This window comes from Sinohyriopsis cumingii, chromosome 8, assembly GCF_028554795.1.
Source record: "Sinohyriopsis cumingii isolate HCF-2022 chromosome 8, ASM2855479v2, whole genome shotgun sequence".
In the NCBI taxonomy this organism is placed as follows: Eukaryota; Metazoa; Mollusca; class Bivalvia; order Unionida; family Unionidae; genus Sinohyriopsis; species Sinohyriopsis cumingii.
Window position 1 is genome coordinate 92,946,403 of NC_142968.1, and position 25,446 is coordinate 92,971,848.

At 35.5% G+C, this 25,446-nt stretch overlaps 1 protein-coding gene across 1 annotated transcript in view; it reads right to left on the reverse strand.

Annotated features, from left to right (window-relative positions):
* Positions 1-25,446, reverse strand: part of LOC149794152 (SID1 transmembrane family member 1-like) — a 156,399-nt gene that overhangs the window by 57,367 nt on the left and 73,586 nt on the right. Inside the window, exons 15-19 of the mRNA XM_089968233.1 lie at positions 22,046-22,163; positions 19,241-19,377; positions 11,200-11,302; positions 8,271-8,344; positions 6,175-6,221 (exon numbers count right to left, since the gene is read on the reverse strand). Coding sequence (XP_089824359.1) covers positions 6,175-6,221; positions 8,271-8,344; positions 11,200-11,302; positions 19,241-19,377; positions 22,046-22,163 — 479 coding nt within the window. The remainder of the gene's footprint in view (positions 1-6,174; positions 6,222-8,270; positions 8,345-11,199; positions 11,303-19,240; positions 19,378-22,045; positions 22,164-25,446) is intronic.

Here is a 25,446-nt window from a genome sequence, read left to right on the forward strand (position 1 = left end):
CTTCTGGACTAGCTGCAATCAACCAACCTTTGAAGGCAGGAACAGGAATGACTAAAGTCAACTAAATGAGGCTATTTTTTATAAAAATGAACCCAGAAAAAAGTTTTTCTAAAACTTCAAAGAAAACTAATTACCTTTGAAGCACCAACTGTTCTGTATAAATACTAAGCAAATATAAAAAACTCAACAAACGTTCTACATTTAGTTGATGTTGCCACTAGAATAATAAATGGGAATTTGCTTTGCCCTACAATGTTGTTCCAGCTGTGATTTAACAACACATGCACTCTTCATCAAAGCAAGCTGACAACAATCTTCAATAAAAATAAAGCACCTTTCTCAAAGAAAGTCAGCACAAAATTTAAATAAATGCAATGGAATCTGATTGTTGCATTTTCTTGAGTGGCCGGAAGATGTGTATTGTACCACAAAAGTTTCCTTTCTCCAGGGAAAAAGTTTATGTTTATGATTGCTACCAACAGAGGCATAAAAGGCAAATTATATTTCCAATCTTTAGAAACCAAAGATATCTGGCTATCAAGCTGCTTTTTAACTTGTTCACATTTTCATTGCTTTATGAGTAGCCTCAACCCTGGGTAGCCTACACCAGATGACAGCTGTCTTCAGCTGGCCAAAATCTAGGCCAGTTTAAATACATGTACATGTAGCATGTAAACAACAACAGGCACATGGTGACAATATTGTAATGAATTGTTTAGTGGCATGAGTTTGTTGACAATGGAACATAGATCAATTGAGGGCTACAATTTTTTATATATCTGTTATTTTTATTTTCTAAATGGATGTGACTGATACATGAATTTTATAACACGTGATCTAGACTCAAATTCATGGATTTTTCAAATACATGTCCAGTACTTAATGTAGTATGGTCTGTACTACACAATGTGATCTGTCAATGTACAAGTGAATTTCAAACTAGTTTTGTCTTCATTTGATGTAAAGCACATATTTTTGCACGCTCTTGTAACACCCTTTCTCTGCCATCTTTTTTTTTTAGTTACATGCATCATTTTCATCAGCTGACTTGGCTGGCTATAACATGGTTCTGTCTAACAATATTGTCGGGTTCTATGGACCCCAACCACTGTGCTGCAGTAGGGTCACATTGTACAGTGTGACCCTGCTATAACACGGTAGTTGGGAGCCATAAAACCCGACCACGTTATAATCCGAACCGTGTTATATGCAACCAAGTCAGTTTGCTGAAGAAAATTTACCCCCCCCCCACAAAAAAATGGGGGAATAAATGCAGGTGGTAAAATACGTGCTTCGTCGGCACAGTTACCATCTTGAATTGATGCATATTAAATGAGAAATACACCTGTAGTGAAAACAGAGAAGACATAATAAAATAGTTTATTTTATTTAGAGAACCATGAATTGGTACATATACGTGAATCCTGTTTATATATAAATGTCTAATGTATAGCATGAATCTATCAACACTGTGTACTCACCTGCGAACCTCATCATATACGTTGAATCCACAATACAAGTGATTCATCGAAAATATGCACACACAGCTTTAAAATATTCATTAATTTTGTAACAGGTCATACTGGTCTGAATTCTGTGGAAAAACATAGCACAATCACGTAACGAATGACGAAACACATTTACTTTAAAGTACGTTCCAAGTTGGTAAAAGTTAGTTTGCGTTTTAAGCTGCTGTCAGCATAAACTTTTCCCCTACAAAAAGTAAACTTTGACAGCACAGTTAACATGTTCCAATCACGTTGGAAAATGCAAAAATCCATCAGATTCCATCACTTTTATTTACGTTTGGTACTGACTTCCTCTGAAGAAAAGTTCTTTGTTGTTATTGAAAGATTGTAGTCAGCTTTCTTTGATGAAGGGTGCATGCGCTTTTGAAGTCGCCCCTAAAGGACAGCTTTGGAGAATCAAACAAATGCCCATTTCTTATTGTGGCGGCAACATCAAATAATTGTACTGCATGATTGAGACTGGTATTTTTTCCATTTGCTGAGTACATTTTCATAACAGTCGGTGCTACAAAGGTAATCTGTTTCCTTTGAAATTTTAGCAAACTATTTTATCTGGGTACATTTTTAAAAAGTAATTGGCAGTCGTTTAGACTATTATAGTTACTGTCCCTCCATGCCTACTGAATAAACCAAAAAGTAAGACGTATTTTTTTTTTCTTTTTTTTTTTTCTTTACATTTGTGGTAGCAACGTGATGCTGCCTTCCAAGCATGCATCTGAAAATAAAACAAAGGGTCAACGGACGATATAGAGATGCAGGTGTTCTGATGACAGGGATTATTACAGAAAACGTGAGTGTTCTGAAGGATTTAATTCTGAGTGAAACAAAGAGGAATTTTACTTACCATCCACATAAAAATGTCAGTCTTTGTAAATATATTAGTTACTAGCGAGCGGCCAAAAATCCGATGAAAGATAGATTATGAGACAATGCCTTGTCCGGTTGATCTCTGTTACCAGAAATGTCAACAACAAAAAAGCAGATATTTCACAACATACAGAACTCATGCTAGATGTCAGGATAAGCGGATTATGATATAACAATGCACTGTTTAGATGGTTTGTCAGTATGGACAAAGAATTTGTTTATGTAACAATAGATAAGTTCCAGTGCATTTTATATCCAGTTTGCAGCTTCCTTTCATGGGGCCTCTGAATTTCTGCACTCCAAACCAATGGTTGTATATAAAAGTTTAAACAGTCAACATTGTCACCAACAAATAAAAAAGCCACATGGTATGTTTTGCAGCCAATAATACTTTTTCATGTACGAGAAAAATACATATAAAATTTCAGGAGCCAAGCCACGATCATCTTGCATTTTGTATTCGTTCGCGATCTCTTCCTCAACCTTTTACATTTTTTTCGTACTTTTTAAGAATTTTTTGTGCACAAGAAAAATACATGTATGTGAAATTTTGGGAGCCATGCCACGACCACGTTATATCCGAATTCGCATTATAACGGTGCGTGCTATAGCGGGGTCACACTGTACTCATAAACAGCGATGGAAATAAATGATGCACTGGATTAATACAAGAGGGATTAGACTTCCTGTGTGGGTACAAAGGTCAATCCATCAAAGTGACATCTTTAGTTGTGAGCGGTCTAAAATCAAGAACTTTTCATGGTAGACCATCCAATCCGCAAGCTAAGTGCTGTCAGCAAGTTTCAGGGATACAGGCACTGGTAAGGCTAACAATGATCAAGGTGATCTCTCTGCAAGTATGCTGTAGGGGAATGCCTAGCTGTTTTGCCTAGGGGTTAATGATTTATGAATTTACACTGAATAATTAACACTATCAATACATGAAATTAATTCAATTTTATGTACACAGAAATTCCATTTGTCATCTCTCTTGCAAATTTAACTGCATGTGAACAATTTGTCAGAGTCTGTCAAGTAAAAGTTTTTTCCCAGCAGCTGATTTTCTTGTAATTTTCAAGGTACTCATTATTAAGAGGTTAGTGTTAGGACTAGTCGGCCTGGTGTCAGGATAATGTGACTGGGTGGGACATCATGCAACATGTCTGTGGCATGAAGCCCCAGTGCTAGACATCACTTTAAACTGCCACAGTGCAGACATCATGGCAATATGACTGGAAAATTGATAAAGCTATGTTAAAATCTAAATCACACACATATTGTTATGATGTCTGCAATGTGACAGTTTATATTTCCATTTGGGAAATACATTCAATGGAGAAATGGTACTGCACATGGTTAAAATCCAAGCATAATGTTAATGACAGCTCATTATTAATGGGTGACATGATGAAATTCAACTGAACAATGATTATGCCTTTACTGAGAGACAATTCATTCTTATGGACCACTGGAATTTGCTATGGACCAACAATTCATTCTTATGGACCAATGGAATTTGCTATGGACCAAAAATTCATTCTTATGGACCAATGCAATATGCTATGGACCAACAATTCATTCTTATGGACCAATGCAATATGCTATGGACCAACAATTGATTCTTATGGACCAATGCAATATGCTATGGACCAACAATTCATTCTTATGGACCAATGGAATTTGCTATGGACCAACAAAATTCATTCTTATGGACCAATGCAATTTGCTATGGACCAACAATTAATTTGTATGGACCAATAATTCATTCTTATGTACCAATGGAATATGCTATGGACCAACACTTAATTTGTATGGACCAATATAATGTTCTATGGACCAAGAACTCGTTGTTAATATTGCCAACTTCTAGTTGGAAGATCATTTATCTTGACATAAATTTTGTTTCAGTCCTGAAAATCATCACATGAGTGAATAAGCTATGTGTGAATGATAGCCTGAGAGCAGAACTTCCAAATGTTCATATTCTTGCCAGACATTTGTTCTCCAAAATTTAATGTAGCCACTGGATATGTGGATATTTACAACATTTATTATAAGACACTAAAAGAAGAGGTTATTATATTGTAAATAAGAAAATATATACTTTATGAAAAGATGTACTGAAAAATGTGTGATTTTCCATTTGGATCAGTATTAGTATTATCCATTCATTATTATCTTTCCACTTCAAATATTTATTCTAAAATATCACACAGAACAGAATCTTATCTTCCTACATTATATTAAGCTGTTCTTATGATTTTTTAAAACTCTGTTTGCAGACAAAAGGCCTTCAAGATATGTTAACATTAACTAAACAGACATTGGTTAAGTCTGATGGTTAAATATCTCCCCAAAGACAACTTTGTGGGTGATAATAATGGTTGAATATGTTGCTTACATCATTTCCTTGGTTTCGAGATATGGGCACCATTGACCAAAGTCGGACTTACTTAGTTGATTACATCATCAATTGGACATGTCTGACAAAAACTGGTATTCTGAAAGTTCTGCTGGTGAGGTTTCTGCATATTGTGGACTAATGACAAACTTTTTCTTTTCTGAAATAATTGTAGTCATGGTGATGATTATATATGCAATAAGCACTGCATGACAAGGAAACATGTCAAGCACTAAAGGAGTCAGTCACCAAGGTGCTAGCCAAAATTTGCATTATGATTTACCTTCATGAAGATGTAAAATGTGCAGTACCACACTAAATTGACAATAAAAGCAGCCAGTAAGAGTGAAGCAAAATCTCTTGGTGTTGTTATAGCACCCAACAAAGCTCTACATAAGAAACAGACAACATGCATAAAAAACTGTTACAGGAGCATTCATTACACATAGCATATTTGCTGCTAATTGAACGAATTTGAATTTTGATGACTGGTCATATTTGGTATGTTTAGTAAATATTATAGAAAAGAACAATAGATATACTTGTAAATGCACTAAAAAGTTGCAAGTGCAATACAAGCTCATTAAGAATAAACCTTGTAGAACCTACTAAATAAATCCACTTAAATGGGAAATCAAATACAGTGTAGCAACATTTTCACCCACCCCCCTTTTTTTATTTAAGTCACAGAAGTATAAGAGGGCTAGTAAAAATAAGCAACTTTATGATTGTATGCATCATGGTGATAAAACCACCATCCACCTATAACTAGGTCACAATAGCTGTGCATTCATGTTCCATAAACACATTTCCAATTAACATAAGCAATCAATTATTATGGTGGCCAGCCATTCGAAATCTGCATTATATACAAAACTTGGTATCATCACTAGGATGACAGTATTAACAGCATCATTTTTGTATGGTACCTACCTTACATACAATAGCGACATGCTTTTCAATTGCTGCAGTAATTACCTAATGTTACTGTATCAAGATGCATTTCCTTAAAAGTGGGAACTTCTAAACAGTGACCACATGCCTTCTAATGGCAGCAATAATTATATATTGTAGCAGTGTACATTATAATACCAACACCACTTTCAACTGCTACACTAATTATGTATGTGACATTATGATTTTTTTCCTGGCAGTAATATCATACTGGTAAATTCTTGCTTGAAAGCCCTTTCACACAGTAATCCGGATCATTTTCTTTACAACAGGGGACTTAATGGATAGATGAATACCTTTCCATTTTGTTCAAAATCAATTGATAAAAAATTTAAGGAAATGATGGATGGAATAATAACTGCAAAAACTGTCTGAAAATATAAATGATAGATTATATCAAACACAAAAATGATTAATACTCACATTGACCAATTTATGACACCTCCAATCAAAAGCAGTACAATTCTATGCTGAAATAAAGGAAAGCATTAAGTTGTAATAATACAGTGATTGTTCAGAATCATAAATGTATCATTTACTGAAATTATGTAATCCACCGTTATATGCTGATGAAGCTGAGTTTATTATCTCTTATCGAAGTTAAATTTGTTTATAATATATCTATGCACACCAAAATGCTATAAGTCAACCTGTTTATTATGACCACTTGTGTATAAAGACCAAGTACAATATGGTGTCATAACCCTTGCTTTCAACTGAACATTGTCCACATAATCAACTTCACTACACACCATTGCTGACTCTGCACTTCAATTGGAAAAAGATCATTTTTTCAAGTGTTCTTGTTAATTTTTTGCCAGTGGTAAATGGATCACTGTTATCCTTATGAAAATTAAGAATCATGGCCTATAGTTCACTTGCAATTAGCTGATATTGTTATTTTTTCATGATGGTAATATTTAATAGAAAAACAAGACAGACATCAATCAAATAGGTTACCATTTTCCATTTGTGAAGTAAATAAATGTAAAATGTAAAATTCTGTATGATCTTAATCAAAGTCGTTGTTGTTGTGGTAGGGTCTAACACCATTTTTCAGCATAAGATATGCTATATATGGTGGCCAGATTAAACGGTGGAAAACCCTGGAAAGAACCACCAAGAAGCTACTGGCAAGCTTTCTCTTGTACCCACATTGGCTGAGCCCAAGACTTGAACCCAAGCTGAGATGAGATGGCAGTGACCTGTAATAGCAAGCGCTTTAGACAACACAGCCACTCAGGGCCCCATCTTAAACAAAGTAACAAGAAAGAGCAAAACCTAAGTTTTGTAAAATTCAACAAATAATTTATTTCCCATGAATACAAAGTGAATATTTAAAAAGATTAAGTATTGTAAATTACACCCCAAACAGGCCTAAAAGTTCTTTTAGAAGCCCAAATGTATCAAGTTCCAACCAAATTCTAGTGGTATACCAAATAAATTCTGATACTGAATGTGTTGATGTGCCTGTATTCTTGAATATGCTAATGTGCTGATGGCCTGGAATGTGATGATTTGCAAACAGTTTTTGATGTATCACAATAATATAATCCAAAATGTCCTTGTCTGAATCCATTATAATTCCAAAATTAATGTTTTAGTCCAAGAATATTATGAGCACTTTGTAATTCCAGTGAATAATAATTTGAATAAATAAATCAACCGAAGCAACAAGTCAAAAAACATAGTAATTTCATTCATCAATTTTTAATTTATAACCTGACTTTCACCAGGGGGTTCACAACACTGTTATCTTCTGTGCATTTCAAACCCAATATGAATTTCTTTGCTAACACAGTACAATATTTGTGTGGGCAAGTCTACTGTAGTATGAAACTGGGTTTTTGCCCCACTGACCTACATTGTGACCTTTCAACCAATCCCTGTCTCTACCCACCATGACCATTTAGCCACTATATGAGCATTGCCAGTGATTCACTTTTAATTTTGACCATACACAGGCAAGCACCCATGTGTTTCAGTCATGATGGGCAGATGTTTGTATAGATGTAATTTGCCCACAAAGAGGGCCAGTGGGGACAAACACCAGTCGTTCATACTACTCTGCAGGGGTTGTAGAAATGAAAAGTTTTGATTGGAATAAATATAACACTGAGAAGGTGAGGTTGCAATTTGGTAAAACACTTGCAACAAGCAAATTTCCTCTGATCACAACTCTGACACACATCCATTAACATGGTACATTGAAACAGATGACTTTTCTGAGCATGGGCATGTGAGGCACACAAGTGGTCTGTGTCCTACTGACAATTTTCTGCTCTACATGGGATGTATTCACATCAAATAGACAAGGTTTTTCATTAAGACAAAGAGTATGTTATGCAATAGTCACAGATTATGTATTACAGCTATAAAAATAAATATTTTTCCAATTGGACCACCAACTTCTTTCCATGAATTTTGCTATGTGTTTGAATTGTTCTTGGTTCCAAGCCTGCTGATTCTGAAAATTAATTTTAAATACAGCTTAAAGAGAATAAATCTATGTTGCTTACCAAATACATGGGCTTCGTGCACCTACATATATCTGTTCTAAATAACATCCATAACCTTTTGAAAACATAGCGATCTGAAATAGGAATGCATGTTGCAAGAAAAAAAGGATGAATTAAAAAATATTTTCATTAAAAGAAAGTAAAAATTGTTGAAATATTTATTCTTAATAATTACAATTGGACTGGATTAGCTATTTTATGTAAACATTTTAAATTTCCAATAACTTGCAATATCAGAACAATACTCTATTTTTTTCTAAAATTTAAATTTTTTTTTCTTGGAAATACAATGAGAAAAATGAGACCTTGCTCAATAAAGGTTAATGTTGCATGTCTATAATTATTGTTGCTTTTCATGGTACTAATTGATTAATCCAATATGCTTCAATTAGCCTCATTCTGTCTTCCCACTTTTCATGTTAAGCTGAGTACTATGTGGTACTGTCCATATAAACATGGGTGTGTATGCATTAGAAAGTGCATAATAGTTCCCAACTCCACATTTGCTGTTCAAGATAAACATTCAAATTATCTGGGTTTCCTCATGTGTTAAATAGAAATTCAGACTGACAGGCAGATATGTACAAAACTGATAGTCTGGTCAAATATATTGCATGGTATTAAACTAAATAAGGTCAGAATAATAATAATAATAATAATAATAATAATCTTATGATTGTTATTATTATTATTATTATTACAATATGACTATTTTTTAAATAATAATTATTGTTCTTATTTAATAAATGGCAATAACAAGAGGAAAGGAGGAAACAAAAGATGACAATAAAAATGAAGACCAATACAAAAATTTTACAATAGTACAGTGTGACCCCACTATAGCGTGCTCCGTTATAACACGAATTTGGTAATAGCGCGGTCGTGGCATGGCTCCTGAAATTTTTATATTTTTATCTCCTTAAAAATAAGAAGAAAAAAAACACATAAAAAGTTTATTCTGGGATCGCGTAGGTCTTCGTCAATGTCGCAAACTTGGATTGTTTTTACTTATTGGCTGCAAAACATACCATGTGGCTTTTTTTTTTATTGGCGACATTATTGGCTGTTTAAACTTTTGCAGATACTCTGAGGCCCCATGAAAGGAAGCAGCAAACTGGATATAAAATACACTGAAATTGATCTATTGTTACATAAACAAATTTTTTGTCCATACTGACAAACCATCTAAACAGTACATTGTTACGTCTTAATCCGCTTATCTTGACATCTAGCATGAGTTCTGTATGCTGTGAAATATCCGCTTTTCGTTGTTGACATTTCTGGTAATGGTGATCAACAGGACGAGGCACTGTCTCGCAATCTATCATCAGATTTTTTGGCCGCTTGCTAGTAATTAATATATTTACAAAGTCTGACATTTGCATGCGGATGGTAAGTAAAATTCCTCTTCTTTTCACTCAGAATTAAATCCTTCAGAACACTCACATTTTCTGTAATAATCCCTGTCATCAGAACACCTGCATCTCTATCGTCCATTGACCATTTGTTAATTTTTAGATGCATGCATGGAAAGCAGCATCACGCTGCTACCACAAATGTAAAAAACAAAATACATCTTACCTATTGGTTTATTCAGTAGGCATGGAGGGACAGTAACTATAATAGTCTAAATGATGGCCAATTCCTTTATAAAAATGTACCCTGCTAAAATAGTTTGCTGAAATTTCAAAGGAAACAGATTACCTTCGAAGCACCAGCTGTTATGAAAACGTACTCAGCAAATGGAAAAAATACATCTCAATCATGCAATACAATTATTTGATGTTGCCGCCACAATAAGAAATGGGCATTCGTTTGGTTCTCCAAAGCTGTCCTTTAGCGGTGACTTCAATATCACATGCACCCTTCATCAAAGAAAGCCGACTACAATCTTTCAATAAGAGCAAAGAACTTTTCTTCAAAGGAAGTCGGTACCAAACTTACATAAAAGCAATGGAATCTGATGGATTTTTTCATTTTCCAACGTGACTGGAACATGTTTACTGTGCTGTGAAGGTTTCCTTTTTGTAGGGAAAAAGTTTATGCTTACGAATGCGACCAACGGTGGCTTAAAACGCAAACTTTTACCAAATTGGAACGTACCTTAAAGTAAATGTGCTTCATCAATCATTGCGTGATTGTGCTATGTATTTCCACTGAATTCAGACCAATATGACCTTTTACAAAATTAATGAATATTTTAAAGCTCTGTGTGCATATTTTCAATGGAATCACTTGTATTGTGGATTCAATGTATATGATGAGGTTCGCAGGTGAGTACACGGTGTTGATACTCAATTCATGCTATACAGTAGACATTTATATATAAACAGGATTCATGTATATGTACCAATTCATGGTTCTCTAAATAAAGTAAACTATTATATCTTCTCTGTTTTTTCTGCAGGTGTACTTCTCATTTAATATGCATTGATTTAAGATGGTAACTGTGCCGAAGAAGCACGTATTTTACCGCCCGCATTTGGGGGCTACGTTTTTTTCAGCTAAATGACTTGGTTGCATATAACATGGTTCCGTATATAACGCGGTCATGTTCTATGGCTCCCAACTACCGTGTTATAGCGGGGTCACACTGTACTATTAAATGGGCATTATCATAAAAAATGGGCATTATCATAAAAAATGTCGTTATTTACAACAATGCAGATTTTTATTATTATAATCTTCTCCATATTCATCATTAACAATGTTAACATGTTCATTGTTATAATCATCCTCATCTTTGAAATGGTAGACAACAAAAAGAGGTGCATGTATCAACAGTCATTTAGCGCACTTCCATCTGGTAAAAAATTTCATGACATAGATATGTTTTTTAAATTGCTGATATTCACCTCTACATCAGGGTGATAGCCAAATAGTCAAAAGTAAATAAATTATCTACTGAAAGAAAGTTCACATAACTTACCTAACTGCCATCTACCCAAGTAGTATAGATGTATGCTTAACACCAGGGAAGCGAGCATGTATACCAGAGCAAATAGGATCCAAAAAACATTTGTCCCATAAAGCTGAAAGCATGAGAAAGGAAATATTTTAAGCAAATTACGTTTCTCTCTGAGAATACTTACCAGATCACATTAAAACTAGGAAATAACCTTGTTATCTCTGAATCCTGAGACCTCCCTGAAAGACAAAATAGTCTTTCTGTCTATTCATAATATAGACAAAGGGAAGCACCTTACACATTAATTCCCTTGTCAAAGCTATATAGCTATCCACATACCAGATCATTACCAGTTTAAACTTGAACAAAACCTACAAGATGCTCACGTTTGTGGGGAAGGGTGGGAGAGACTGACAGCAATGCGATCAGTTAAGAATAGTGTGATGCCACTATAGAATGCTCAGTTATAGCACACATTCTAATATAATATAATTGTGCCATGGCTCCTAAGTTTCATATACATGTATCTTTCTTGTACACAAAAAAATTCTTTCTTAAAAGTATGAAAAATAACGTGTAAAAAGTTTAGTATCATTTTGGGGAAGAGCTGGTGTATGGATTCTAATATAAGACGATCGTGGCATGGCTCCTGAAATTTCATGAACATTTTTCTTGTACACAAAATAATTTTTTTTCCTTCTTAAAAGTATGAAAAACGAAATGTAAAAAGTTTTATCAGGGATCACGCTGGGCTTCATCAATATTGCAAATTGTGCTTTTATTTTTCCTTACCGGTGACAAAATATACCATCTGGCAATATTTTTTGTGTGTCACATTGTTGGCTGTTTAAACTTGTATCTTGGATTAGGGCTGGACAAATTCAAATATTCCATGAAAGGAAGCTGCAAACTTGATATATAAAAATGAATCGGAATCTATCTATTGTTAAATAAACAAATTCTATGTTCATATTGACACACCATCTTAAGTTAATAGTGCACTGTTATATCATAATCCACTTATGCTGACATATGGCCTGAGTAATGTATGTTGTGATACACTCTAACAACCATGCTACCAGGACTAGCTACCTTCAATCAACCTTTGAATGGAGGAACAGAAACTGCTACAATCGACAAAATGATGACTAATTTCTTCTTTTTTTAAAAACGTACCCAGAAAAATAGTTTTGCTCCAACATCAAAGAAAACTATTACCTTTGCAGTACCGATTGTTCTGTATAAATACTAAGCAAATGAAGAAAATAAAAAAATCAATGTTCTAAAATTATTTGATGTTGCTGCCAAAATAAGAAACATGCATTTATTTGGTCCTCCGAAGCTATCCTTTATCTTTGACTTCAATAACACATGTACCCTTCATCAACAAAAGCTGGGGGCCCCGAGTGGCCAAGTGGTCTAAAGCACTCTCTGTTACGGATCACTGCTGTCTCACCTCTGTCTGCGTAGGTTCGAGTCTTGGATTCGGCCAATGTGGGTATGTGAGAAAGCTTGCCAGTAGCTTCTCGTGGGTCGGTGGTTCTTTCCGGGGTTTTTCCCGGGTTCTTCCTCGACCATTAATACTGGCCACCATGTATAACCTATCGTGTGCTGAAAAATGGCGTTAAACCCTACAACAACAACAACAACAACATCAACAAAAGCTGACTACAATCTTCAATAAAAACAAAGAACTTTTTATCAAAGGAAGTCAGCACCCTACTTAAATAATTGCAATGGGATCTGATGAATTGTTGCATTTTCCAAAGAGACTGAAATATGTTTATTGTTCCATCAAAGTTTCCTTTTTGCATGAAAAAGTGTATGCTTATGATCACTACCAAAAGCGGCATAAAAGAAAATTAAATATCCAATCTTTTGAAAACATTGATATCTGGCAAATGAAGATGGGGTATTTCACAAAAATGTTTGTTAAACTTTTTAATTTGTGCACGTTTTCATTTCCTTATGACTAGCCTCATCCCCTGGGTAGCCTTGGCAAGATGATAGCTGTCTCAAGCTGACCAAAATCAAAGCATGTAAACAGCTATAGCCACATGCTAGTGGCAACAATATTGTTGTGAATTGTTTAGTGCAAATTGGATATAGATCAAATGAGAACTAAAAATTTTTTTTTATATGTTTTATTTGTGTTTTCTAATGGGAAATGACTGAAACATGAATTTTATAACATGTAATCTATACCGGAATTTATGGATTTTTCATATATATGTACACTACTTAATGGATTATAGATTGTACTACACAAATTAAGTTAACAAAATACAAGTGAATTTCAGACAGGCATCCCCTCATTTAAAAAATGGAAAAAACCCGAGTGATTTATTATGGGAAAGTAAATTTTAAGTAAATTTTTTACCTGATCACATTACATTAAGGATAACTGTCTTTGCTAACTCCAAATCCAACTCTTCCAGAAAAAAGATAGAAAACACATCTTTCTGTCTATAAATTATAAACACAAAGCTTAGCAACTGTTTACAGGTCAATTACCCTTTCTGCCTGGTAATTGGATACCAGTATATCCAGTTTAATCCAGTTGTTTACTTGAGCAAAACATTAAAGGATGTTTGCATTGCAGGAAAGGGTGGGAGGAATTATTTGTAGTGTGATCAGATATGTATTACAGGAGAGATAAAATTTACTTTAAAAAAACCCCCTGCTTTCTCCATCAAATAAATTACCTGATCACATTACATAAAGACAATAGGTTAGAGGAGAAGGAAATGCTGAGCATCCGATGTCTACCTGTGTCACCCAGTAGGAGCATGATTGTTCCACTATTAAAGAGTATGAACATCTTCTAATGTCAGTTTAGCACAACAAGAAACAATTTGTTTATACATGTGTGCAGGAGATCCCAAGCAAATCCAGCTAAAGTGGCAAATTCATGTCTGGGTCAAAGCTCTGCTTTCATGAATGTGGAGTGCTCACTGTGCAGCTACCACTAACCCATTGAGATTCAGTTTGCTTCTTTGTGAGGCCAGGTCACACAAATGGAAGCTAAAAAAAGCCAAATGGGAATGTCAGTCAGCTACCGCTGCTATGTCCCAAAATGAGAAGCCACTTTTATTTCATAAGCTGAAATATTCATTAGTGTACCTGATCCTGCAAGAGTTACAGGTACACTGATTTAATAACTCCTTTTAGTCATGCTGCCAGTGCTTGTGGGGTTATGTATTACATTTGATATAGATAATGTATGTACATCTCAGAGGGAACATATAGGATCATACAGCTCTGCTTTTCTAGACAGGTCAATGAAGGAGAGATAATAAATAGTCACTGTTGGTTGCCTAGTGACAGCAGGCTGTTCTTAGGAAGGAACAAGGTGTATTTAGAACAACAGAACCATCAGAACAAAACTGCATGTATTTCGGATCTACAGATATGAATCCCTCTCCATGATGAAGTTAATGCTATCATAAATTGCAAGTCATGTATAATATCTGCTTCAGTGAAGGGAGAAGATAATTACTCAAACGTTCATGAGTTTGGCTATGTCAAAACCCATGAGAGATTCCACTGGGAAAGTGTTAGTGAGCATGGTCTGGACATGTCAAAATTTGCCTATACATGGAAGATTACCTTGTTGTGGCCAAAATCATCTCTTCCACAAAGTCTGAACTTGCCTGATGTTATGGAACATTCATCCCATGAATGTGATAGGATCTAACTTCTTGTCTTCATGAGAAAGAAGTTAACCATCTGGGAATGGGTGCTGAGAGTGTCATGAATGTGAAAAGACAGCACAAGATTTCCCCTTGTATGTCCTCAATATGGTGGATCTTAAGCTGTTGTGATCCCCTCCAAAATTGAAGCTCCAAATTCCTTTCTGATCATGACATCCCTGAAAGGAGGAGATTGAAGGAGGTCTTTTCTGGAATGGATGGAACAGTGGTCATCATGACTGCTTGAGCCAAGTGAAGGTTGCTATGATTCATCTGGGTACATCTGTTACTAAATCAAGAATATCAGTCCAGGATATTTCATCTTCGTGGGGCAATTAGAGCCATTGCAGTCTGTGCCCCTGATTTCTTATTTAAACTCATAATCAAAACTGATGGAAGAAAGGTGTATTGCTATAGTATCTCCCAGCTGATAAAAAGAGCTGATATGGCCCATGCTTCTCAGGACAGAGAAAAATGAAAAAGAAATATCAAGCCTCAGAAGGACAACTCTGTATGAAGCAGTTGCCACCCCCCACCCACCCGATGGTGAGTAGGTCACGACACTGAGCTGGCCAGTAATGTGCCATGAGGTAAAGGTCTGGTGATTGTTGCCCTCTTGCAGAGGTACATCACCACAACTGAATTGTCAGTTATTATCAGGACTATGTTTCCATAGATGTGTTCTACCCATGTATGGAAGGCACAGAGAAAGGTTTTCATTTTCCAAGAGGTTAATATGAACAGCCTTCTCTTAAAGATGCCGTTCCAGTCGTAAACTGTAACAGGTCCACCCCAACCATGAGTAGGATGATGAGCTGAAAGAAACCTCCTTGTCAAACAATGTCTTGTTTAATGCTTTTCTCCAAAGCATGAGCTATATTTCTTATGCATTTGAATAAAGATGCCAAGTTTATATGTGTTAATAGTTCTGTATCTAAAGGGACAAAATGTTGAGAAGGGATAAGATCAGACTTCTCTGAATTATCCTCCATGAACTGCAAATGAGAAGGTCGTTCATGTCATAAACCAAAAACCATACTAACAAAATGTGTTTGTACTATGTTGTCCAGGAATGCCCAACTTCTCTGTAGAGATCATCCTGAATTGGGATATGACTAAGGTGGTGCTCTACAGTTTCGTATTTTGCATAGGGTTAGGATTTAAAGAAAAAAAATTTCCCCAGCTTTCCTCACTGGTTATACTAGCTATTTAAAAAAGACATTGTATATCTTAGATATAATTCAAAGAACCTTTAATTCCCTTTATTTTGGTGTATGATTGAGGGTGTAATATGGGTTATAGAGTATACAGCTTGGCCTTACTCCAGATGTGCGCCTTTCAAAAAAGTGCTAGCTCCACTTGGTCATTTTCACTTCCTGAACTTCAGAGGTAAATTGTATAAAAAAGAGCTGATAACTTTTTTTACATTTTATATATTTGGTAATTCATTCATTGCACTTTCAGAAGCTGGTATTGTCTAGTCTTGCAAAATTCATCATCCCTATTTTAATGGCTGTTATGGATAGTGTACTTGAGCCTAATTCAGGCTGATTTGTTAGCACAAAGGAGCAGTCATTTTAGTTAGCAGTGTGTTTAAATCATGTACAGTTTCCAAAAGTACAATATCCAAAGAAGTATCATCCACATTACATTAATGTAGCATAGAGGTATGCCAACATTCTCTCCACTGTGCATGTTTTAAATGCAAACAACTTCACCTTACATGCATCACTCTCTCAAAAGTACATAATAACTGGTGAGCGCCCCCTAAATGAAATGTCTTAAAGGCCAACTGCAAAATCTTGGTTTATACCTTCTCTGATTCATTAATGAATTTTTAATGCATTTGGAAGGAAGATACCAAGTGATATGTGTTAAGGGTTCCATACCAAGATGGACCAAGGTCTGACATCTCCACACTAATTATTCACCACACAATGAGGGATAATGTTGTAACCAAACCCACACTTACTGAATGTTTATGTGGTGTGTTGTGTTGTGTAGGAATGTCACTGTCAGTGCAGATGTTAACATTGAGCAAAGGCCCAAGGGCTTAGACTGGGGCCTTATGAAATGGCATATGGAAGAACATGTCGGACACATCGAAACTGCCCATATACTATGAATATATCTATTGCAGGTCTCGATCACCACTTCTAATGAACATTCTCAAATACGGTCAGGTCAAGATTGCACTGAAAGATATCTCTTGCTTTTTCACTCATCAATGAAAGGCCCTAACAGAAATGGAGAACCAAAAGGAAAATAGTAATGATTGTTAGCAGGCCTTTCACCTAGACAAAAAGATCTTAGATATAAATGAAATAATGTAAACCATGTTAACAAAATGACTTAGAAGGGCAATAATTGACAAATAAAGCATGCCATTTTTGTCAATGTCTTATTAAAATAGAATTCCAAAGATCCAAAACAATAATAACAACAACACTTGTTTCTCATAGACCTCTGTGGCCACTAGTAATACAATAATTACTGCATCACAAATGCAGCAAGAGGTTAGTTAAAATGTTGTTAAACTACACTGTTTTGCCTACTATCCAAATGTAATACACATCTGCCTGAAGCTAAATGTAACACACATCTAGCTGATGCTAAATCTAATGCACATCTGCCTGATGCTAATTGTAATACACATCTACCTGATGCTAAATGTAATACAGATCTGCCTGAAGCTAAATGTAATACACATCTGCCTGATGACAAAATTATAGATGGAAAATCAGAGTCTGCACTGCGTGCTTGAAATCCCAATGAAGGTTCTAATCTATCAGTTAATAATACAAGACCAGGGTCTATGCCGTTTTACACAGAAACATTGTACAGGGTGTGTGCTTGCATGAATATAAGGCATGTGCTCTGGTTGAGGTTCATCCTTCAGAGGGTATGCATACATCTGGTACATATTTCCTGTATGTGAACAACACGTTAAAATGACCAGTGGCAATCTGGCATATGTTCTATATGAAGGGTGCTATTCTCCAATGATGGGTCTGATGTTCCGCTTATTTTCCAAAGTAGATAAAACATGCCAATTTAAATGATGAAGTCACTATATGGAATTTTCCATTAAAGAAATGCGTGACTGCAGGGCAGCTTTGAATGCTTTATCTGTTCTTTCATTAGCCGTTAATATGATGTGATTTGGAAGATGACTATATACTATATAGACAGGTTAACTAAAGAGAAAATATGGAGCAAATGCATCTTACAATGATGAATTTGCTTTCACATAATGCATATTTCTTTAACTGAGACTAGAGAAATGGTGAGCAGTTTGCTTCTGCACTATATCCTCACCATTTCTGCATACCACCCATGCCCCATGATGGAGATGAATTAAAAGGAAAAGAAGTAAATCTTCTGCAAATAGCATGTGTAGAATGGTTTGTCAACATGCCTATCTGCTGATAATGACTGTAATATATACCATGTTTCACAGCAATCCACCAAAATCTGCAACAATATTTGCACTTACAAAATGCTGTAAGTCAAGAATGGCAATAATTCTTACCCAAACCATGGAAACATAGATTTTTTATAAATATGTGCATCTTCAATGATGACCATAACAAGTACCAAGTTCCACAGCAATACATAACAAACAGTCATTCAAAAGGACTGATGCTCTACTGGCTGAAAGAATTTCCAGGAATTCAAAATAATACCATTTCTTCTTTTGAACTGTAGAGTACTTAAGCCATTTCTGATATCCTTTTAAAATTAGCCACTGTAGTGGCCATAATGGATGAAAGATGGCACCATTTTCATTTAGAAAAACTGGACACCATTAGAAAACTTGTTGTGAAACCCTATGTTTATATGATCATCCATTCATAAGAATTAGTGACAAGATTTTCTGAATGTTCATTGTGGTGGCTATATTTTGAGGTCACATCAATACCCTTTTCATTCAGAACCAACTAGGCATCAGAATTAGTCTCTGGTGAAAACCTCATGTTAACATGACTTTCCTTTTATTAGGAGTAGCAATAGTGATATATTTTAAATGGCTGCCATGGTGGCCATACTGTATGTCAGATAGGTAGGAGGAGTAACAATAATAAACTTATGCTAATGGATGGATGATGGACAATAGGTCATCCCATAAGCTCCCCTGGTCTGTGACCAGTATGGCTAACAACAGAATTGTGCTTTGATGATACCACTATATGCCATTAGTATGGCACAAATCTTGGGCATCTATTAATGTTATAGCAAAGTTTCAATGAAATGCAGCAACAAAACACGGACGTATACAATGGCTTACATTGATGATGTCACAAACAAACCAACAAGCCTAAATATTACCTATGTAAGTTACAAGGGTGGCAATACAAATAGTTTCTTACCACACCAATGACAGCAATGAAGATGACAACAGCCATTAAAAGGTATGATGTGTGAGCCTTGGCACTTATATCTGGATGTCTGTTTTGGTATATCTTTAGTATACACAGGCAGCCCATAATGTACATAAAGGAGGTATCTGAAAGAAAAGAGTGACTCTTTAAACCAACCATGTCTTGTACAGTTTATCTTTATTTTAATCTAAAAATCACTTTTTTCATACACATTCCACTTAAGATAGACTACTTTTTGAAAATCAAACTAAGTCAAGATTGCAGCAATACATAGTTGCATACAAAATATGGTTGAAATTCTATAAGAATTAAGGAAGTCACTACAAGAAAAGGCAAGTGAGTGAGTCAGTCAAAAAGGGCAGTCTTCTGCCAAGAAATGACCCAAATGGGGCCACTGGGTCCCATGAGTGTAAACAAATATGGAGTCAATAATATAACTGTCATTTTTGCATATATTTAGAGCTGTTATTTTCTTAAAATCTGTTGCCTGAGACAGTTCCTCATATATAGCTTTCCCAGTAGCACCATGGACTTGTAGGTAAGATACAAAGTGAGTAGGGGACTTATAGGTATCTAGATCAAGCATTCTACTGTAAACAACTAGTTTCTTTTTAATCCCTACATTAGTACTTTCATCACACAACAGGCTAACAAATAGGGACCTGTTAATCTGACTGTGAAAATGGCAGCTGATGGGTAATAACAATAACAATTCCAAAATACAAGTTCATAGCAACTAGAATGCTGGCCTCCTTTTCAATGGCAAATTTTTCCATTGCTTTCTGAAGTTCCTCTACCATAGATTCAGCAACAACAGAAGCCTTGTGGTCATTGCTTGCTGCATGCTGGGTCAGTGTGCCAGTTCTAAAATTGATGTTATATTCAGTCACAGAATTCTCTGAACCTTCTATCATTTAACTTTCTTATTTGATCTAATTTACTCTTGCTAATACTCTCCCATTTGTCTGGCATCTTATTACTGCTACTAGTTATGTTATTATCTTCAACTGATTTCATTCTTTGGTTGTGAGGGTCCAAAAAAGCTAAGAATCATCTGTGGCTTTGAATTGGTTGACACCATTATTATGACTGAAGTATTACTAATCAAGTGATTCCAAGAAAATGAAAGAGATAAAATGATTGGTTTACAAAATTGGATCCATGACACTGTCACACAGGTGTTTATCAGTAACCAAACTGATGCATTATTCGAACTCAAAGTTGTTTGCTCTGATTGTAATTTGTATGTACCTGATGACCCACCTTCAGGAATTTTAATGCACCTATGATATTTATGTGTCTATGGTGCAACAGCATGTCCTTGGCAGAATACTAAGAGAGGCAGCTAGAACTATATTAAAAGATATTTCTGCATGAAGAAAACATGATTCAGAAATACTGATAACCAAACTCAACCAAGATTTCATCAATATCTGGGTACCTACTAAATTGTTTTGGAGTCCAATAATAAGCACAGATTGAAGCTGTTGTGCAGAAATGAACCTGGGTGGCTCTGGCATTCAGGGCTTATGCTTCTGATACATGATGATGTAAAAACTCGGGTCAAGTCTCATCAACATTTAGCTTTGTACCAGGTTTAACTGAGATCCATTAATAATGATTAAAATATTATTTGTGCTCCGATGAAAATAATGGCCCAGGAACCAAGGGTTACCACTCTGTTAAATAAGGACAGAGACAGCTGATAATTAAACCCAGCAAAAGCCACATCAATATGAGGCTATCTGCCAAAATGTGGTTGAAATCCAATTAGGGCTGTTTCAGTAAAATATATTTGGGACCCAGATAAGGCACTATTAATGTGGGGTAGATATCTACAGATGCAATTTAGAATTTTGTGTCATTTTTATATTAACTCTCTGAATAATCAGCATACCCAGGCATATACTGTGTTAAAATGCCTTCCCCAGGTACAATGTGTGTTTATATGGAACAGCCCTTATACAAGGGAGTTATTGTGCAGAAATAAAAGTTGGTGGGTCTGATAATCAGGAGCTGTGACTCTGCTAAATGAAAACATAAAACACTGACAAATTCAGCCAAGGACTCATCAATATCAAGGTGCATGCTAAATTTGGTGTGTGTGTGTGTGTGTGTGATGTGGATTTTTAACATAGCTTTAACAATTTTTCAGTCATATCGCTATGATGTCTGCAGTGTGACAGTTTATAGTGATGAATACATGCAGCATCATGTCCCACCCAGTCTCATTATCCTGACACCAGGCCGACCAGTCCAACACTAACCAATCTATACATGGTGTTGTTTGAGAAAAAGGCCCTGGAATAGGCCAAGAACCCACTATCAATGTGGTTCAGATTATGTGGATGATATCTTGACTGAACAACATGAGTATCATATTCAAGAGTTCTCTGATCATCTCAACTCCATTGATCCGCATATCCAGTTCACTTCAGAAGAAGATGAAAATGGCAAGCTACCATTCTTTGACAACCAAAGTCACTGTGAAAAGAAAACCTACCCACACTGAGCAGTACCTCATTTTTTTTCCAATCATCATCTGGTAAACAAGAGGTCAGTAGTAAGATCTTTAATGCACCGAGCTGACCAGAGTGGATTTTCAAACATCTAGAAACGCCAAAAAATACAGCACACAAAGCCAGAAGTAGCCTAAATAGAACCAACATTGGCATGCCATATATCCATGGTTCATCAGAAGTCCTGCTCTAAGTATGGGAAATCGCTAATGATCATATATTTTATCAGTTCCTATTTTAGTAGTTGCTATGAGTAACTGAAGTTCCACCTTACCAAACTGGAAATTTGAGGCACTAGGGCACACATGGTAGGATGCACTCATTATTCCTTCCATACAGAGGGCCAGTCCCATGGCATAGAACAGCCCAAAATGCTGTGGAATGCCAATCATCTGCAAGAAATATAGACTGATTTATTGTGACTTCACAAATAAAAGCTGTTTACCTGTTAGGAATAAAACAGTTATAGGCTTTTACATAATAAAGAAATTTAAATGACACTTACTGTAATAGTGCAAAAGTATACAAGTACCAATTAACACATGATGATATGGTTTTGTATTGAGGAAATGAGAACTTTTGTGATAGATTTACAGTCAAAAAGTGAGAATTACTAATGATAAATCATGAAGCCAGTACATTAGTGTATTTGTGACAGTAGAAAAAGCATATATTATTCTCAAAATCATGGCTGTTATTCATTCTAATACGTTTTGAAACGTTTATGCTGAAAATGTACAAAATAATGAAACTATTTTATCCACCAATATATACTCCCTTATAAGTCAAGTCTAACTGCAAACTGCACAGACTCAGATCTGCCACCACGTGCCACCAGATATTGGCCTATGAAGTCTGTTATGAGTAGAATAAACAACATAGATCCTGATCTTCCAGCACATTATGTTTATTTTGTATGTAGATTTTACAGTGATACACTTAGTTAAATATATGGCTAAACCTGCTCCTGTCATCACTAATGTGACTGTCCATGGTAACATTGTTTTATGGAGTGTGAATAATGTGCATGGGAACATTGTTTTGTGGAGTGTGTAATGGAGAGTGAGTAATGTGTATGGGAACATTGTTTTGTGGATCTGAGTAATGTGCATGGGAGCATTGTTTTGTGGATCTGAGTAATGTGCATGGGAACATTGTTTTGTGGATCTGAGTAATGTGCATGGGAACATTGTTTTGTGGATCTGAGTAATGTGCATGGGAACATTGTTTTGTGGATCTGAGTAATGTGCATGGGAACACTGTTTTGTGGATCTGAGTAATGTGCATGGGAGCATTATGTTTTGTGGATCTGAGTAATGTGCATGGGAGCATTATGTTTTGTGGAGTATGTAGCAAAGTATAAGAATATCTGGCCCATTATATTTTTTAAAAAACTTAACCAACAAAATAATATGTAATACATAACAAAATTGTCTTTCTTTCTAGATGTTAGATACAGATCACATATACATAAATCCTGCTGGTGTAAACTTAAGTTTATGATCTGTTAAACTGAATTGTAAACAAACTTTACAAGTTCAAGAGTGTCCTGGATCTTTAGTATAGAGTTGAACAGTGCAAGCAAACTATCATCTATGTACATGCACTTCAGCATAATGATTTCAGCTAAAATATAGTTTAGCACAGTGCCAGAAAACTTTTTCAATATGTCTACATTCTATATCTTAGTCACAGATCACCAACACTAGTAATCTGATGATAGTAACATAGAATTTAAAATAAATAAAGATCAAAGTAAATGAATAATCAATGTGTGAACAACTTCAGAATCTTGTTGTTGTTGTTCAAGGATTTAATGCCATTTTTTAGCACAATATAGGCTATACATGATGGCCAGTATAACTGGTGGAGTAAGAACCATGGAATACCCAGTAAAGAACCACCAACCCACGAGAAGCTACTGGCAGGCTTTCCCACGTACCCACACTTGCCGAGCCTTGGACTCAAGCTCACACACTTCTGAATCTGTAGATTCAGTTCAACAATATGTCTACATTCTATATCTTAGTCACAGATCACCAACACTAGTAATCTGATGATAGTAACATACAGAATTAAAAATAAATAAAGATCAAAGTAAATGAACAACCAATGGGTGAACAACTTCAGAATCTGTAGATCCAGTTCAACAATATGACTACTCAATTCACATTAAAATGACCAGTGGTAATCAGGACTAATGAATCTGTGGTGAATACATCAACTGTAGAATATTACATTCAGTCACAATAACTTGGAAGAAAATTGGTCTTTATACTTCTTTCAACTTTTATGTATAGCTCTAAGCAAATGGCCTTGAGATAAGTTCTATCACCAAATTGATTTTTTCAAAACCAGCCATAAGCTAATATTATTGGATAAGTCAACAATGTACATCTTGAAAAAAGAAACAAAAACAATTATCTAATCAGGGTTTACCACTCTGAAATATCCCAATTTGTTACATATGTTTATTTCACTATCAAACACAGGCTTTAATAGATAGACTGCCACATCAACAACCATTCAAGCATCATCTGGTTTTCCCCATAGGACAGTACTCAACCCATCCATGTTTCTAATCTATATTAAATTGACACTGCCAACATAACCTACGAGCATGTGCCTTCCTCTTCGCTAATTAGTGTACTAGCAAGATAAACAACTACAATGATCACCTGGTTCTACAGAAAAGATCTCAACACATTGGTTCAATGGAGTCATTCATGGCAGATGGAGTTTAACATCAAGAAAAGTTCCATTATTGTGGGCCTATAGTAAAGCATCCACTCACTGAAGTGCATTATATACCAGTACGGGATCAATGTTTACAATTGTTCAGTCCTTACTCTGACAGTTTGCTCACTGGACCACACCATGAAAGTGCAAGGTCAGCCCCAAGCCAGGCTGTTTTAAAATCTGTCATCCAGCATAAACCATTTAATATTTATGGAAGTGGGAGGATGGAATATTTGTGCTCTGATTTATAGCACAACAAAACACAATTATATCTATTATATAGGTTTTTAAAAAAATCATGTTCTCAAAGTAATGTACTGGCTTGAAAAAAAATCACAGCCCTACCCCACCACAACATTAAATGGTTGGTCCCTATGAAAATACCACACTGAAATGATTTCTATATTAATTTTTAAATTTGTTCATACTAAATACATGTTCACCATTTTCCATATCTAGCTGATGTCTGTAAAATTAATATTTACCAAGTATTATAGTAAAGCAAAACTGAATAAACAACTCCATCACTGATCATTAACCACATGCCTGCATTACAAATTTCCCTTCCAATACAATTGTGTGAGTGACCATTTTGTTATGTGAGAGTGATCAAGAATGCAGACAACCAATCTCATTAATTAGACATTTCTCATTCTTATATATCAAGCCCAACAAAATCTAACAGATCATTTTACGGGAGTAGGAACTGTGAGGAGCATGGATCCTGATCCTGATTCTGGGAGTGCGAACACAAGGGGATGCACCAGATTCCAGTTGGTTAAGAAGTTAATTCTCAAATGGACGAAATTCTAGGATGTACGGAGGTCTGAATTTCCCAGTTCATGAAAAGGCCTGACTGATTACGCAGAGAAGGGAGATTGTTCCACCTTGGAATAGGATAGAACTTACGATGTATCTCTTTAAGATATTGCCCAG